General features: G+C 38.5%; 1 protein-coding gene across 1 annotated transcript in view; it reads left to right on the top strand.

Moving 5' to 3' along the window:
- Positions 1-665: 665 nt before the first annotated feature.
- Positions 666-14,482, top strand: part of LOC308042479 (adhesion G protein-coupled receptor A3-like) — a gene marked incomplete at both ends in the record, with an annotated part of 272,332 nt that continues 258,515 nt past the window's right edge. Inside the window, one exon of the mRNA XM_080347921.1 lies at positions 666-886. Coding sequence (XP_080204047.1) covers positions 666-886 — 221 coding nt within the window. The remainder of the gene's footprint in view (positions 887-14,482) is intronic.

Here is a 14,482-nt window from a genome sequence, read left to right as displayed (position 1 = left end):
TGGAGGACTGTCCTGTCTTTTGGTCTCCAGTGACCCTTGCCCATGGCCTGAAGCTCCTTTCCCATTACCATGCCAGTTTGCACACACGGTTCTCGGGAGTGGTAGGAAAGATGGCTTTTTCAAAACTAGACTCCCTACTCGTGTAATTTTTCAGCTCCTAGTTTTCCAACCTCTGCCCAGGCTGGTAGCACTCGCTTTGCACTGCGGCTCGCCCTTGGCACATCTGTTTTTCCCCCCAGTTAGCGGACACCCAACGGGGGCTGAGGGTACCGCGGTCCAGCGCGGCGAGCGCAGGTTCCAGCGGCGCAGGGACCTCCCTGGGGCTGCGGCTGCCGGCGGGGGGGGAGCGGCCCCGGACCCCGGCGAGGGCTGCGCCCGGTGGGTGGCAGAGGGAGGAGGGGGCCTGGAGCGCGCCGCGGGGTCCGCCCAGCGCCGCCGCTGCACGGGCTGCGGCAGGAAAGGAGCCGCGGCTCCTCCTCGGAGGAGGAAGGGGAGGGGGGGTCCCTCTGAGCGCAGCCGGCCGCAGCGAGAGGCGCGGCGAGGCGGGGCGGGCGCAGGAGGCGTGGAGGGGAGCGCGGCGCCCGCGGAGCGGCGCGGAGTGGCGCGTGCCATGCGCGTCGCGGAGCGGCGGGCGCGGCAGCTGGCGGCTCGCTCGCTGGCTCAGCATGCGCGGGCTGTGCCGCCGCCTTTGCCTGGTGGCCGCCGTGCTGGGGCTGTGCGGGGGCAGCAGGAACTGCCCCGACCTCATCGTGGACCGCTGCCTCTGCACCGCCGAGCGCTCCAAGGGGCCCGGCCGCCCGGCCCTCCGCATCAAAGTGGTCTGCAGCGGCGGCGACTTGGTGGAAACTTTGCAGCCCGCCGTGCTGCCCAACCGCACCGTGTCCCTGTGAGTACGGCCCGCGGGGTAGCGCGCACCTGGCGGCGGCTGCCCCGGGATTTCCCCTGCGGGAGGCGTTGACACGGGACAGAGGGTGCCGCGAAGGAGAGGGGTGTGTGTGGGGGACGCGCGCTCCTGGGCGCGGGGGTCCCCTCAGCGTGGCCGAACCCACCGCCCAGACAGCTACCGCAGGAGCGGGCTGAACCGCTCCGCTGAGACTATCACCCCGGCCTGGCTTTTAAAAAGTGTGCGAGAGTTTCTGAGTTGGTTCGCCTTTTTTTTTTTTTTTTTTTTTTTTTTTTTTTAATCTCTGGAAACTCTTGCTGGCTTTTTGGTCGAGCTGGGGCAGCTGGGCTTACCGTGATGTAAATTGCATGCTGCTGTGTGTGGTGGTTTGGGAAATGTCAGGGCTAGTAGAACTGATGGAGCTCCCTAGTGCACCTTTCTGCCGGTGGTGGGATGGGCTCAAACTATCCGGACAATAAATGGATGGTAACGATAATGGTAAACTGCCCTCTGGAGCTCTGTGTAATTAATTGGTTTTCCCCTTCCCTCTCGTCTCCTCTCAATAAAGTTTGGAATTTATGTCTTCTTTTTTTTAAACAAGAGTTTGTGTACAACCGTTTGAAACGACCCAATCTCCAATATTGTTTTGAGTTGCCTGGCAATTGAAAATGACTCACAGCTTGGTGTTTTGGGTTTATTTTTTTTTTTCTTTTCACCAAGTGACTTGGAAATAGGGTAATGATGTTTTGTTGCCTGTTGCATGTAGTTAAACAAATGATATGTATTGTAAATAAAGTAGTAGATTGTTTTGTAACTGGAACATCAAGTATAGGTGAAAGTGATGTCCCTGTAATGGACCCAAGCAGTAACAGCTCTGTGACATTTAGCCTTTACATCATGCACATTTCAACACATCTTTTACTCTTGAATTTAGTTCTGTTGACAATTCCTGCTGTGAACATCTCCACTGTTCACTGAGTTTTCTTTAAGTCAACGCTTTCAGGAGACAACTGGTAAAGATAGTAATTTATAACATCTGGAGAGCTTGTGTTGGTAAATGTACAGATGTGCTGTGTATGCTTCAGTTCAGTTTTAGCTATAACTGTTGAGTGACTTGATGCTGATTAGCTGTCTGCTGGTTATTCATTTGGGAAACTTTTGCTTCTTAATATACAGGATATAGTAACTATATTTCCTGGTAAATTTTAGTAGGCTGGTTTAGAATAAAATCATTACATCAATGCAAGTTTTGGCCTAGGAGATACATAAACCAGAAAAGTAGCAGTGAATTTAACTGGCTGTATGGCTATAGTTTGTACTCCCCGAAAAGTATATAATGTCAACAGTTTTTTCCATTAGTTAAAGATCTAGAAACTCTCACACACAGCATGTCTGCAAGGGTTTTTCTTCTTAAGCATTGGTTTACAGTGTTCTATTTAGTTTTTTTTTTTCCTAAGAAATTTTTCTTTTGACAAGGTAAGTACCAGTAGATGAATCCAGCTAACCATAAGATCACCAGAAGTATGTATTCACTGTAATGAAAAGAAATTGAATTGGAAACAGAAGTGAGAAAAGACGAGGAGGGGAAGTGGTGCATTTGAAGTGGTAGGTGGGAGTTTTTGGTCAATTAGACGTAGGATTTAAGGCACCAGAAATAAACTTGATACTACCACCCTAAACATGCGCATTTCAGGTAAGGCTTGTATTTCTTAGAAAGATACCATGCTAGTTTTTTTAAACTTAATTACAAGTAGCCATTGATCTAAAAGCTGATTAGCTGTCCTTAGTTGATATAAAACATACACATAATTGCTTTTTGTTGTATTTCACATGGGTAAGTACAGTAACACGTATCACCTAAACTTGTCCCTTTCCTCTTACTATCTGTCTTCTCTGTTTGTGATGTGGTGTTTTTTTTTTCCTCAGTAAGTAAATGTAAGGTTAATCTTGAATGTAAAAAGACCATTTACAACAAATCTGTGTTAGGGTGATAGTAATTTTCGGTAGCTGGAACATACAGATGACAATTTGATTGAATGTGTCAAAGATTTTGCAGGATAATCTGGTTTTGATTAATTAAATTACACTTGTGAGATTCGGCCAGCTGCAGAAAATAATGATAAAAAGCTCAAACACTAGTGCTGACATTAGTTTATGTAGCTGCATGGAGGATTTGGGCAAAAGAGAGTATTCTAGTAGATGCTGCCTCCTTCCATTCAGTTTTATGGGCCCACAGAGAGAAACATACGGAACATAACCTTTCAGATTGCTTTAACAATTAAGAAATATAGAGGTGAATAATGAGATGTATGCTCAGATGCAGTAACACATTAAAGAAACAATGTAACAAATTGTTTTTCTTGGGTAAATTCTCATATCTCTCTACATTATATAGGGATGCTGCTTCTCTAGTGGCATTTTGTTCTGGAAGGGAATATCAAAGCCAAATTGTTATAACTCTTCTACTGATATGACAGGGGAATTACCTCTGCTGTATCTATTAAGCCATTAAAGGGTGAAGTTATGGATGTGTTACACTTTATTTACACATTAGGTGATGTTGCTTATCAGCAAATTTAAGAAGTTATTATTTGTTAGTTTAATTTTTTTTTTTTTCACCCAAGTGACCATGGAACTTGGCTGAGTTTGACTATTTAGTCTCTTTGTGGCATATGTTTACTAAATTATCACTACTGCAAATATTTCTAGCACAGTCATGCACAGTGACTACAAACTAGTGTGAAGTCACTGAAGAAACACATATTCTTGGCAGGTTCAGACCAATTATTTCCAGCTTATGAGGTGGGAAGTTTGCATAGTTACTCTGAAATCATATGAATACTAGAGCTATTCAGTGCTGTCTGAATGCTCCCAGTAATAAACAATCACACTAGGAATAAAATAAAAATATAAGCTGGTAAAGCAACTATCCCCTCATCTTTATTTTATATTAAAACCCCAAACACCCCACGTTGTTCTGGACCCTGTTTCCTTGTCTTTATTTAGTATTTTACTGCTTTGGAAATGAGACTCAAGTGGTTAGCTGTAGCTTCACAAAGTATTTGCATGTATTTTGTTAAAAGGAATTCTAGCCCTTATTGATTTGCAACATGTATTTCTGTGGCTTGTGTATCGGGGCAGCACTGGAGTAAGGGAGTTACTCTTTTCCATGAAAAATACAGCTATTGAATCACTGATTTATGAGCTCTGCTCTCCCCACTTCACTTTCAGTAGGCAATGGAAATGTAGACCCAACAAGGAGGAGTCACCTCCCTTCAGGATAATATAGTTTTCTTAGTTTAAGCTTTATGGCTGAGTACTTGGGAATTCTTACACTGAAGCTATACTTTACATATATTTTTTTTAATTGTGTGATTTGGTTGTTGAAGTGTAACTCTAGAGAAAAAGATTATTTGCAATTTTCTTTCTCTTCTGTGCTAATGGAAATTTTAGTTATTAAACTTGTGATTAGCTGAAGTTTGGGCTATATGGAATATTGCCACTTTTCGCAATGTGGAAGTACTGCAGTTGGAAATTTCAGAAATTAGCAGATAAGATTATTTTCTGAATTATTCCGTGTAAACTGGACAGTATATTAGTAGTTACTTACTATCTGTACTCTTTCCCTCCCACCCCGCCCCCTGTCAAATGGTGTTAAAAAGTTTATCTTTTAGTTCTTAGAAGCTCTCGGTTTGTTACATGACTTGATATCACTGGGCAGAACATACTCTGAAGTTACAAATGCCGACAATTTCTGATAATAGCATTACTATTTTTTATCCTCCCTCTTAATTCAATAGGAAGTCCAGCATTTATACCAGAAGTTGTTATTTTTACAGATCTTACCCACAGATACACCTGTGGAAATCTGATGTTTTGACTGTCATGATAGAAATGAAACAAATTTAAGGCAGTGTATGGATCATAGTGATTCCACATCATATAGAAATCTTCCTATCTATGCATTTCTTTTGACTTTGAATTGGAGGTTGTCTCACATTATTAAAATTTTGATTTCAGAGTGAGGCTACGTGACTCCAGTGGTAATCTATAGCTGTAATACATACAAAAGGGTTTTCATCGTCAAAGCAATTAACAAACATTAACTAGTCTTCTGAAAGCAACTTTGCCTCGCTTTTCTCTGTCCCAAAATTACTTTTGTCGCATTCATTTTTGTCATGTCTACTGGAATTTATTCAAGATTATTATATTGCTATATTTATTTTATGTCCAGTCTTTTACACTCCTGTATTTGGTTTAGAACATATCAATATGGTTTATTTAATTTAAGCATCTTGCTGTAGAAATAGATCACAAAAATGTTCTTTATGTTCCAAAGAGCTTAGAGTTTAAGCTGGCCAAAGCAAACAAAACAAGAATTGAAGAAAGGATGAACCAAAAATATTATTCAGTAGTTTTATCTCTCCATCTTGAAATTCACATATTTTTCTTTATTGCTATGAGATCTTTCGTAGTGTTTCTGTTTTGTAAATAAGTGAGTGATTAATGAATGTAGGCTACTTCTCATTATAAAGGGTTTCACAAAGATTTTCACCTTGGTTAGCTTCCTGTATTCACTCAGAGTAGCAGAAACAAAGAGTAAAAAACAGGTTTCCTGCTGCATTATTTATGTGTGTATACATATTTATAGATGCCTTCTTCAAAACTCTTAAAAAAAAAAAAAAAAGCTAGCTTAAAGCCAGCTTGCTGTTGTGAAAGAAACTCCTAACATAAAGCGAACTGACATAAAATACATATAAGACTTGGAAGGTCTGGAAGAGATGTTTGGGGAGAGCAAAATAAAGAGAAGAGAAAAACACTAGAGATGTAATTTCTTTAGATATTAGTCTAGTCTTCCATGATATTTCATGGAATAGATACAATTAGAGTGTCCATAAAATACCATAACTGAAAATACTTTATTTTTCTTTATATTATTTCTGACAAGGGAAAATCTTTACCTGAATTCACTTGTCTTCTTCCAAATTATGACTTTTTTTTGATGCAACTAATGCATGGCATTTCTGGAAATTTTAGCACAAGAGGAGAGTAAAAAAGTTTCTGTAAAGACAAACAGAATTCTGTTTGCAAATAATGTCCAAAATAAAACAAGGGCTGCTTTAATACTTAGCAGATTAACAAATCATATTGAGGATTCTTTCCCTATTTATCCTTCCTAATCTATGAATGTCATGAGGTAAAAGAGTGCCATGTATTCTCCTGATGCTTTTAAGTTCTTAATGTAACTTCTTTTGAGTAAAGCAGTTTGTAGAAGAGAATGGGAGGAGAATTTTTGGAAGCAGATAAAAGTTTTTTGCAGTATTGAACAATTCATTAGTTTGGTAATTTCATGTAGAAACCAAGTCCTTTTTTTTTTTTTTTTTTCCTGCATATTTGCAGTATTGTGCTTTTACACTTAGTTTCTTTCCAGAGGTGAAAATAAACTAGTGAAGACAAACAGGAGGACAGTGATACATGTGGGAAGGGACTTTTATCATATAAGTATATATCTGATACCTATTGAGAAGTCCTAAATGATGCTGGGACTTTATGATATGTATGATTTGTCAGTTCACTGGCTACTGAGCTTGTTTTCCTTAAGCAGGAAGAGATTTAGTGTATGTCACTGGTTCTTTCTTTTTTCCTAGGTTGGCCAAATATTCATAAAACCTATTTAATTTTAACTATCTGAAGATATGAGGAACAGATATTTATTACTGAAATGTAGATATTCTCATTTGATGTTGCAGTAAGGTAGTAGCCAGGGAGAAGGTGATTTACATATGTAGAGTTTTCCTTTATAGGAAGCTGCATGAGTTGCTGCCCCTTGGGACCAACGTACTGTCAGCCGTTAAAATGGACTGTTCTTTAAAGATTTGAAAATGTAGCTCTTTTTTTGCTTTGTTTTGTTTTAGAAGGTATACTGAAATGTTTTCTCAAAATACATATCCTGACAGAATTATAAGATGTGAGGTGAGGTGAAGAGTGGGGAGTGATGGGGAAAGGACTTTCTTAAAACAAATCTGAATAGCTAGAAGGAAAGTTTCTGAAGAACGTTATTAAATTGAAGCTTTAAAGGTTTAATATTTTATAGATTCTCCTTTTTCTATCTCTTCAGAGGTTTAAGATCACAAATCTTATTTGTTTGATTCTGTACAATGACAGGATCATATTAGCTCTTGTGACTCTGGAAGCCCGTTTATTCCTTTGCCAATTAACCAGACCCAGGTTTCTGGGCAGAAATAGCCAGAGTGACATTGCTTTCTTGTGTGAAGTTTCTCCCTATTTGGGACCCTCTGTCATTACAAATTTTGCAGCTGTTGAATCCAACCAAGCTCCAGATAATCCATCCCTACTTTCCTCATTGCTGTCTTTAGTAATTTTTATAATACAGAGCTAGCATGAATCTGAAAGTTAAAGTGTAGAGCATCCTTACCGAGCCAGAGGTTCTGCTCTAACAGCCAGCAGGAAATATACATTCATATATATGAAGCTTACAGACTTCCTTTGTGCACATCTGAGAGTCAGAGCTTCATGCCAGCTTGGTTTTCACTACTTCGTGATGTTTGTGCATGTTTTCAAGAATCATTGTTTATGCTCTTTGACTTAGATTTTTTTTAAGGAAAAAATGCATATTGATTTCTAAGCTTCCTCTGTCTTCCTGATAGACTAGCCACGCATACAAAACATGAAAAGGTTGGGTATGTGCTTCTCTATGCAACTGTGATTAACTTTGATCAATCACAAGTTTGCTGGCGAGTTCTAGACTTTTCAAATACGATTTGGCTAAAACCTCTGTATTATTTATAATAGTAACTTTTTTTTTCAATTTCCTTTGGCAATTACATAATACAGGGAACACACAGTTCAGCTTTGGTTCTTATTTTTGTGTCAATGTGCCATTCTTCACCCTTCTCTTAAAATCAGTTCCAACTGTGGCTTCATGCCTGGGACTGATTTAGGAATACTCTGAAGGTATGGTTAATCTTATGAAAATCCTGCTTTGCAGTTTCTGTTATAGTCTTATAGACTTGTTGACAGTTTCTTTTCTGTACTTAGTTGGATATAATCTTACCTAAACAGCAGTATGTCAGAAATATAAACCATTCTGCTAATAAAGTAAACACACAGTGATTCATGGGTATTATGCTCATAGACCCATAAATCTTTGCCAAAACCTGAGATTTATTCTAGACTACGTAGAATTTAGATTTACTGATAACTATGCATAAGTAAGCAAACTGTTTTAAACTTGTATTTTAAGCATTCCTTTGATGAGTGGCTGTCTTCTGAAATGGTTATTAATCAAAACTCATGAAGTATATATACTGTAGGCTTTGTATAACACAAAATGAAGTTCAATGGATTTTGTAAGTTATTAAGGTATCATTATGGTTTTCAAGTAACCTGATAACTCAAGGCCTCCAAATTACAAATTATAGGCATTTATGATTCTCCTTGTTTATTGAGGAATTACTGTGATTTCTTCCTTCTAATAGCAATCAAGACAATGTCTCCCCATAAAACCTTTCTCTTTATGTTATGGGATGGACTGTTCCAGAGAGTGCGTGTTTTATTAACAGAAGTATAAACTGGGAGGGTAAAGATTTTATGTGTACTGTAACTTCAAAAATGGACAAACGATATCATAGAATGGAAAATAAGGTTAAAACTAGCAGTAACCAAATCAGGCGTGGAAAATTTGAAGAGAAGCATAGATTTAATGAAATAATTGAACACTTAACATTACTACATAGTAGTAGTTCCCTGGCAACAGTTATTTCGCTATCTGTATTGCAAATTAATGTGCATAGTATCAATTTCTTGGAGAGCAGAGGGGTGGAAGAAGAGCATAACCTGTTTGTGAGCAACTTTATTAATACAGTAGGTTTTACAGAAATTTCAGAGGAAGTATACTGAAAAGGTCCTCTAATGGAATGTGCTAACAGCCTGGTGCATCAGGAAGCCTACCCGCATTTGAGAGAGAGGGAGAAGAAAAACAAGGCATTGTCAATCTTGAGGAATCAAATTCACCAGCACTCCTAAGTGACGGAATTTTTACATATTAACATGTGTCATATCAGGGGAGCTTTGCATGCTGAGAAAAATTCTTAATGCTTTTTGTCCATTCCCTGTACTTGGACCCATCTGCCTTTATTCCCAGAACCTTTTAATTGTGCCGTTTCCTTTTTATTATTGTTGTTGTTAATATTATTGTTATTATTGTTGTTGATACGTCTCCCTATTTTCTCTTCTGCATCTTGTTTTTGTTCGCTGCTTACATGTATTGCACACTTTACTGCAAATGCATTTCTAAAAAAGGAGAAAACCTATCTCCCTCCTCATCAGCTCTGCTCTTGGTCCTCTGGCACGCTCCAATTCTCTGCCAGCCTCTGCACTTCCACTGCTGTGTGCTGCAGCTTTTGCTTTCAGCTCACAGTCTCCACCACTTCTTTAGTCTTGCTTCTTTTTCCAGTTCCTTCTCCTTTTCTAAGACCTTCCATTACATCTTCCCTCATCACCTTAGATTCTTGACTCATTTTATCCTTCTCTTCTGAACTTACCGAGTGGAACTGAAATGAGTGAGGAAATGGGTGCTCAGAAAGATACAGATTAAGTCCTGGAGTTCAGTGATGCCTGGAATTGGGGCCAGACAAATGGAGTTGATCCTATTACACACCTTACAGACAAGAAAAATGTTTGAATTTGTAGCTCTGCCTCCTTACAGAGTTTATCATTAAAACTGCAGCCAGCGGAATAGAGAAGTCTGTGGTTGTGTCAAGCAGTAGTTTTATATCGACCCACCAAACATGTTGCTGTTGATCAGAGGGAACAGTCACAACGATCAGATTTGTTTTCCACCCCCAGCGTTGTGTATTGTTTAGAAGGGAAGAGGAAAACTTAATTTCCAGTTTTCTCTAAGCCTTTGTGACAACATTCAAACAATATCGCAACTGTCCTTCCAAAACTGAAATGTGTATAACACACATAATTATAGTGGGAAATATGAAATCTCAATATGTGCTCTTATTCTCATTGCAGTTCTTGAGCCACAAAACAAAACTTTTTGATATGTGGGCAAATCTAAGCTTAAGGAATTGCATTCCTCTCTCTTGTTATATAGCTGGTATTATTCACATTTTATCATACAGCTCTATCTTAAATTATATCATGTTAATGAACTGTTCTCAGCTATAGCTGTAGCAGTTGACAAATTCATACTAGTTTTGCAAAAGTCACAATTTTCTCTGCATACTACATATAGGATACACAGGAAAGGAAACACAGTCAAAACACACAAAGCTAAGCATGCTTTCCATTGGAAGAAAACAATACGTTATTCCCTCAGTAATGAAATGTCAACATTATAGGGTTTTTGTGCTGGGCAAATATTTTGTGAATTGTACCAACTTTTTAATCATTTGCTTTATTCATTACTAGAGTCCGTGGCAGAGTCATATGTCATCTCATCTATAGCAAGTTATTTGTCTGTAGAGGGAGAATAGTAAAATTTTGTTAGGTTATGATTCAGGTAGCTCTTCGAAGTATATCATGATTGTTTAAAGGAATTTGAATTGCATGGTACTCAGAAATCAGAGCCAAGCTGTGGGAATTACAATACCAGATATTCAGGTTGTTGTTAAAATACCGATGCATGTGAGAATAGTATCTGTAGTCAGGTTTTTTATGGCGAGTTTTTCCCTCCATGTTTGGTAACAAGAGACTCTAGGAAAATTAATGTGCTCTTTTCCTTGGTTATACCATATAGGAGTCTTGTGGAGGGAAGTTCCTTACTTTTTTTCCTTTACTGTTGGGAGACTTTGGGTAAGAATATATGTCTATCCAGTGTGAGCAGGAAGCCTTCTTTAAGGTTGTGTGTTTGTTTTTTTTTTTTCTGATGGCCATACTTTCCTTTGCTTTCCTTTCTTTAGCAATGGTGCTGACAGAGTTTGAGGACCTGTTCTTTGTGGACTCTGAGTATACCTCAGGAAGAGCAGAGAAGCACAATGTTTGAGATGTTGACATCAGAAAATGACATGATGTAAATCACAGACGTTTCATATTTATCTATTTGTATGATTTAATGTGTATGTTAAATGTTTGCAAACTGCTGTTCATGCTAAATAAAGACTTACCTGACTTATTTATATACTTGCTGGTCCTCATGGAGCTATAGCAGATATTCTAGTGCTAATATCTTTAGTTTAAACAGAAAAAGAAACAATGAGATTTGCAGAAAAAGGGAAAGCAATTCTTCAAAAGCTTTTCTTTGTCTTTCCTTTTACTTCTATAATAAAAGGATGAATAATGAAATTCCTAATGCTTAAAATGTGGAAAAAAACCACATTAATGGTCATTTATTGTTGTACTATTCATAATTCTCTCCACTTTCTACATAATTACATGTAAATAACAATGTAGAGAGTCAACAATATAGATTGATGAAGCAAAAAATAACTGTAAGAGCTAAATAAATGTAATAAATTCTAATATTCTGCATTTAGAGCAAATGAAGTTATCACTTGAAAGTACTTCTTGTTTATTGATTATCCATATAAACCTGCTTCTAATAAACTATGCTTTCAGAAACAATTCTTATTAATTAATTTGTGTCTATATTTAATAACTAGTCCATTAGTGAATTGGTCCATAAAATGGTCTTCATAACAATTTTATACAGTTAAACAGTAAATTGCTGACTAGGACAACATCATTTTAGGATAAATAATAGAGTAGTATTGCTAATTGGACAAAATGACTTTAACTGAAAATATCCTTCATACTTTTTCATGTATTGTTAATAAGACCGAGGGAGCTGTTTGCTTGAATCTCCCTGTAATCAAATGGTATGTTTGTATTTTCTGTAGGTACTTTTGAAGAAATCATGTCAACTGTTGGTATCATTATTATGGCTACTTTACAAATGGGATACTTGGTTACCAAGCTTTTTGATAATGAAGAGGTATTAGATGCCAAGACCTCGTTTGGAATAGATTAGAACAAATAATTTTTTAATGCTGGCTTTCAAGAGTACTGCTTTAGCTGAGGCAGAGTGATTGTTTTAAACAAATAAAATCCCACAAGTAATCATTTATTAAATAGCACTGAAGTGTGTGTGTGGTTTTTTGTCTCTGAAAGTAGCTGTCAAAATGGTGATATTGAATTATATGTTGAGCCAGTGGTTCCATATTATTGGTTAGCCTTTTCAGTTGGCTGGTGTTTCCTTCTTGAAATTGGAATAGCTAATAAAGCTTCAGAAGAAGCTTTAGGCTGAAGAACTGGGGCAGCTGGGTTTCCCATCTGCTTTTCCTTGCTGTGTTGCTGTTTTGTCTGAATTTTCAGTAACTAATGTTGAACCAGCACCATGTCTCTAGTTTAGAAGTGTTTAAAAGCAGGTGCATAGGGTAAAGTAGCAGTGTGAGATTTCCCAGAAGGATCTTCTAGTGTCCATCTCAACTCAGGGTTGTAGTTGCTGTGTATTTAATTTGCCAAACTGGATTGTTTTTCTACAGCCCGGTCCAGCCCCCTCACAAGAAGTGGCAAGAAGTATCACAGCTCAACTGCATGCTGGCAAGGAACGTCCTCCTTTTGTTTATTTCTTAGCTTCAAGAATTCAAAATTCTTTCTAATTTGTTTCAGCCAGAGCTGATGTGGTTATCAAACTCAGGAAAATGGACCAGGTTCTGTCTTCAGTGGGAGAACCCATCTCTCTGCTTTTCTCTTGTCATTGTCAGTCACTGTCAGCAAGCTGAAAGGCAAGGGGGTGATGAAATTTCAAGAAGTAAAATTAATTTATACTATTAATAGTATGCTTCCTTGTATATTATCAACATTGTGTTTAGCTTTATGAAAGGAGAGCAGTGAGAAAACATTTTTATAACCAAAATCATTACTGTTAACTCAGTCCATGGGGAAATGCATTGGTCTTCTAAGAGAAAAAAAAGGAAGCCCTACTCCTGCTTTTAACATTTTGGATTAATGAAAAGTGAATAAAAGCCTGAAGTCAGTTTTCTCCTTGGTTGGCCTAGTTTTCTCGTGGCAGATTGATAGATTTTCCTGCTTCCCTCTGTGTTCCTGAAGAATAAGTCCATCTTCAATTTTCTTTGTGTGTTGAGGCCAATATTTTGTGCTTGCTTTTAGTTGTTGGCACTGTGGAAAGGAGAGAGGGAGAAGGTCTGACTGAGAGAAAAACCTATTAAATTGCAATAATGGCATGCCAGTGAAAAAGGTTTTTGGAGGAGGTAAATGACTTTAAAAGATAAAGAGTGCTGGTCGATTGGTCATTTTATTTTTTTTTATCTGTTCAAAATAATTTTGATCGATATTGATGCTGGCAGTGTATTTGTTCAGAAAGACTGCAGCATGTCTCTGCCCATAGCCACTTTGCCTGAGTTAAGCTTCAGTTTCGTCTTTCTGTGTATTCTGTAGTTCACCGCTCTAAGCCTTATCACATGCAATGATAGTTCAGTAGATTTTGTTACAGAGTATGGGTCACCACTCTATTCATATAAGACTAGAAGGAAATGGGTAAAAAAAACCCCTAGAAGTGGAAAAATTTGTATTTTGAGCTTGAATTTGTTGACTGGAGGGAAATAAAGGTAAAAATATTGACAATGTTATTTTAAACTGGATTACTCTTTTTAGCTGATCTAGAATTCTTTTGTAATGATCCCTTCTGGAGGTAGTCTCTACACATCGTCTCTGCAGGACATGCATGAGGCTGATGCTCTCTGAATATCTGGTTTTTGTATAGGCTGTCCACAAAACCCCTGTGTTTCATCCCTGTCTCTGGGCAGCCTGCTATGCTCTTTCCTTTTATTTGCTGCTTTGTTCTGCACCGTTTTCGTGATTTCTTTCCATACTGCTGTTTCTTTTTAATGTGTTTATTGGGGGCCTGTGGTGTAGTGTTTTTTTCTTGTTTGCCTTTTTTTGTTTGTTTGTTTTGTGTTTTGTTGTTGTTGGTTGTTGTTGTGTTTTTGTTTGTTTGTTTTTCCCAAACCTGTAGATTATGTGACACACCTTCCAGGAACTGACCAGCAGCCAAGTCCTCTCCTTGAACCTTTAGTAGAAAAGCCTTTGCCACTGCTGACCATTCAGGGCGCCTCATGTCTGCCAGATTGACCCTGAAAGAGGAGATGATTAGAGATAGAATTATAAAGTACTGACACCTCATCAACTGGTTTGGCATTTCTTACAGTAGGACAAAATGCTTCAAATTCAGATTACTTCTTCCCTGTATTGATCTATGTGAATGGTTTGAAGATTTACAGACCTCACAGACGAGACCCTGCCAAGTCATCAGAGACAGATCTGCTCTGCCAAGCACTTTCTACATGTCTGGAGAAATGTGTCCGTTGCCGACAGCGAGTCAGAATCGAAGGTGGTCCTGCAGCCGCAGGGGATGCCGTGGGATGCTGATGGGTTCCCCAGCCCTGAATGAGGCTGTGGTTATAGGGAAATTGCTGTATTGTAATAGAAGTTATTCTGCAGAAAAGGACATTGATCACTGAACAAATAATGTTTTATTAGCATTAGTTTGCCAGTGCTTCAGAGAATAATGAATGAGGGGCATGGGTGAGAATACGAGTTGATATCTTG

This window comes from Nesoenas mayeri, assembly GCF_963082525.1.
Source record: "Nesoenas mayeri genome assembly, chromosome: 7".
Classification (NCBI taxonomy): domain Eukaryota; kingdom Metazoa; phylum Chordata; class Aves; order Columbiformes; family Columbidae; genus Nesoenas; species Nesoenas mayeri.
This window is presented reverse-complemented; position numbering and strand designations above follow the sequence as displayed.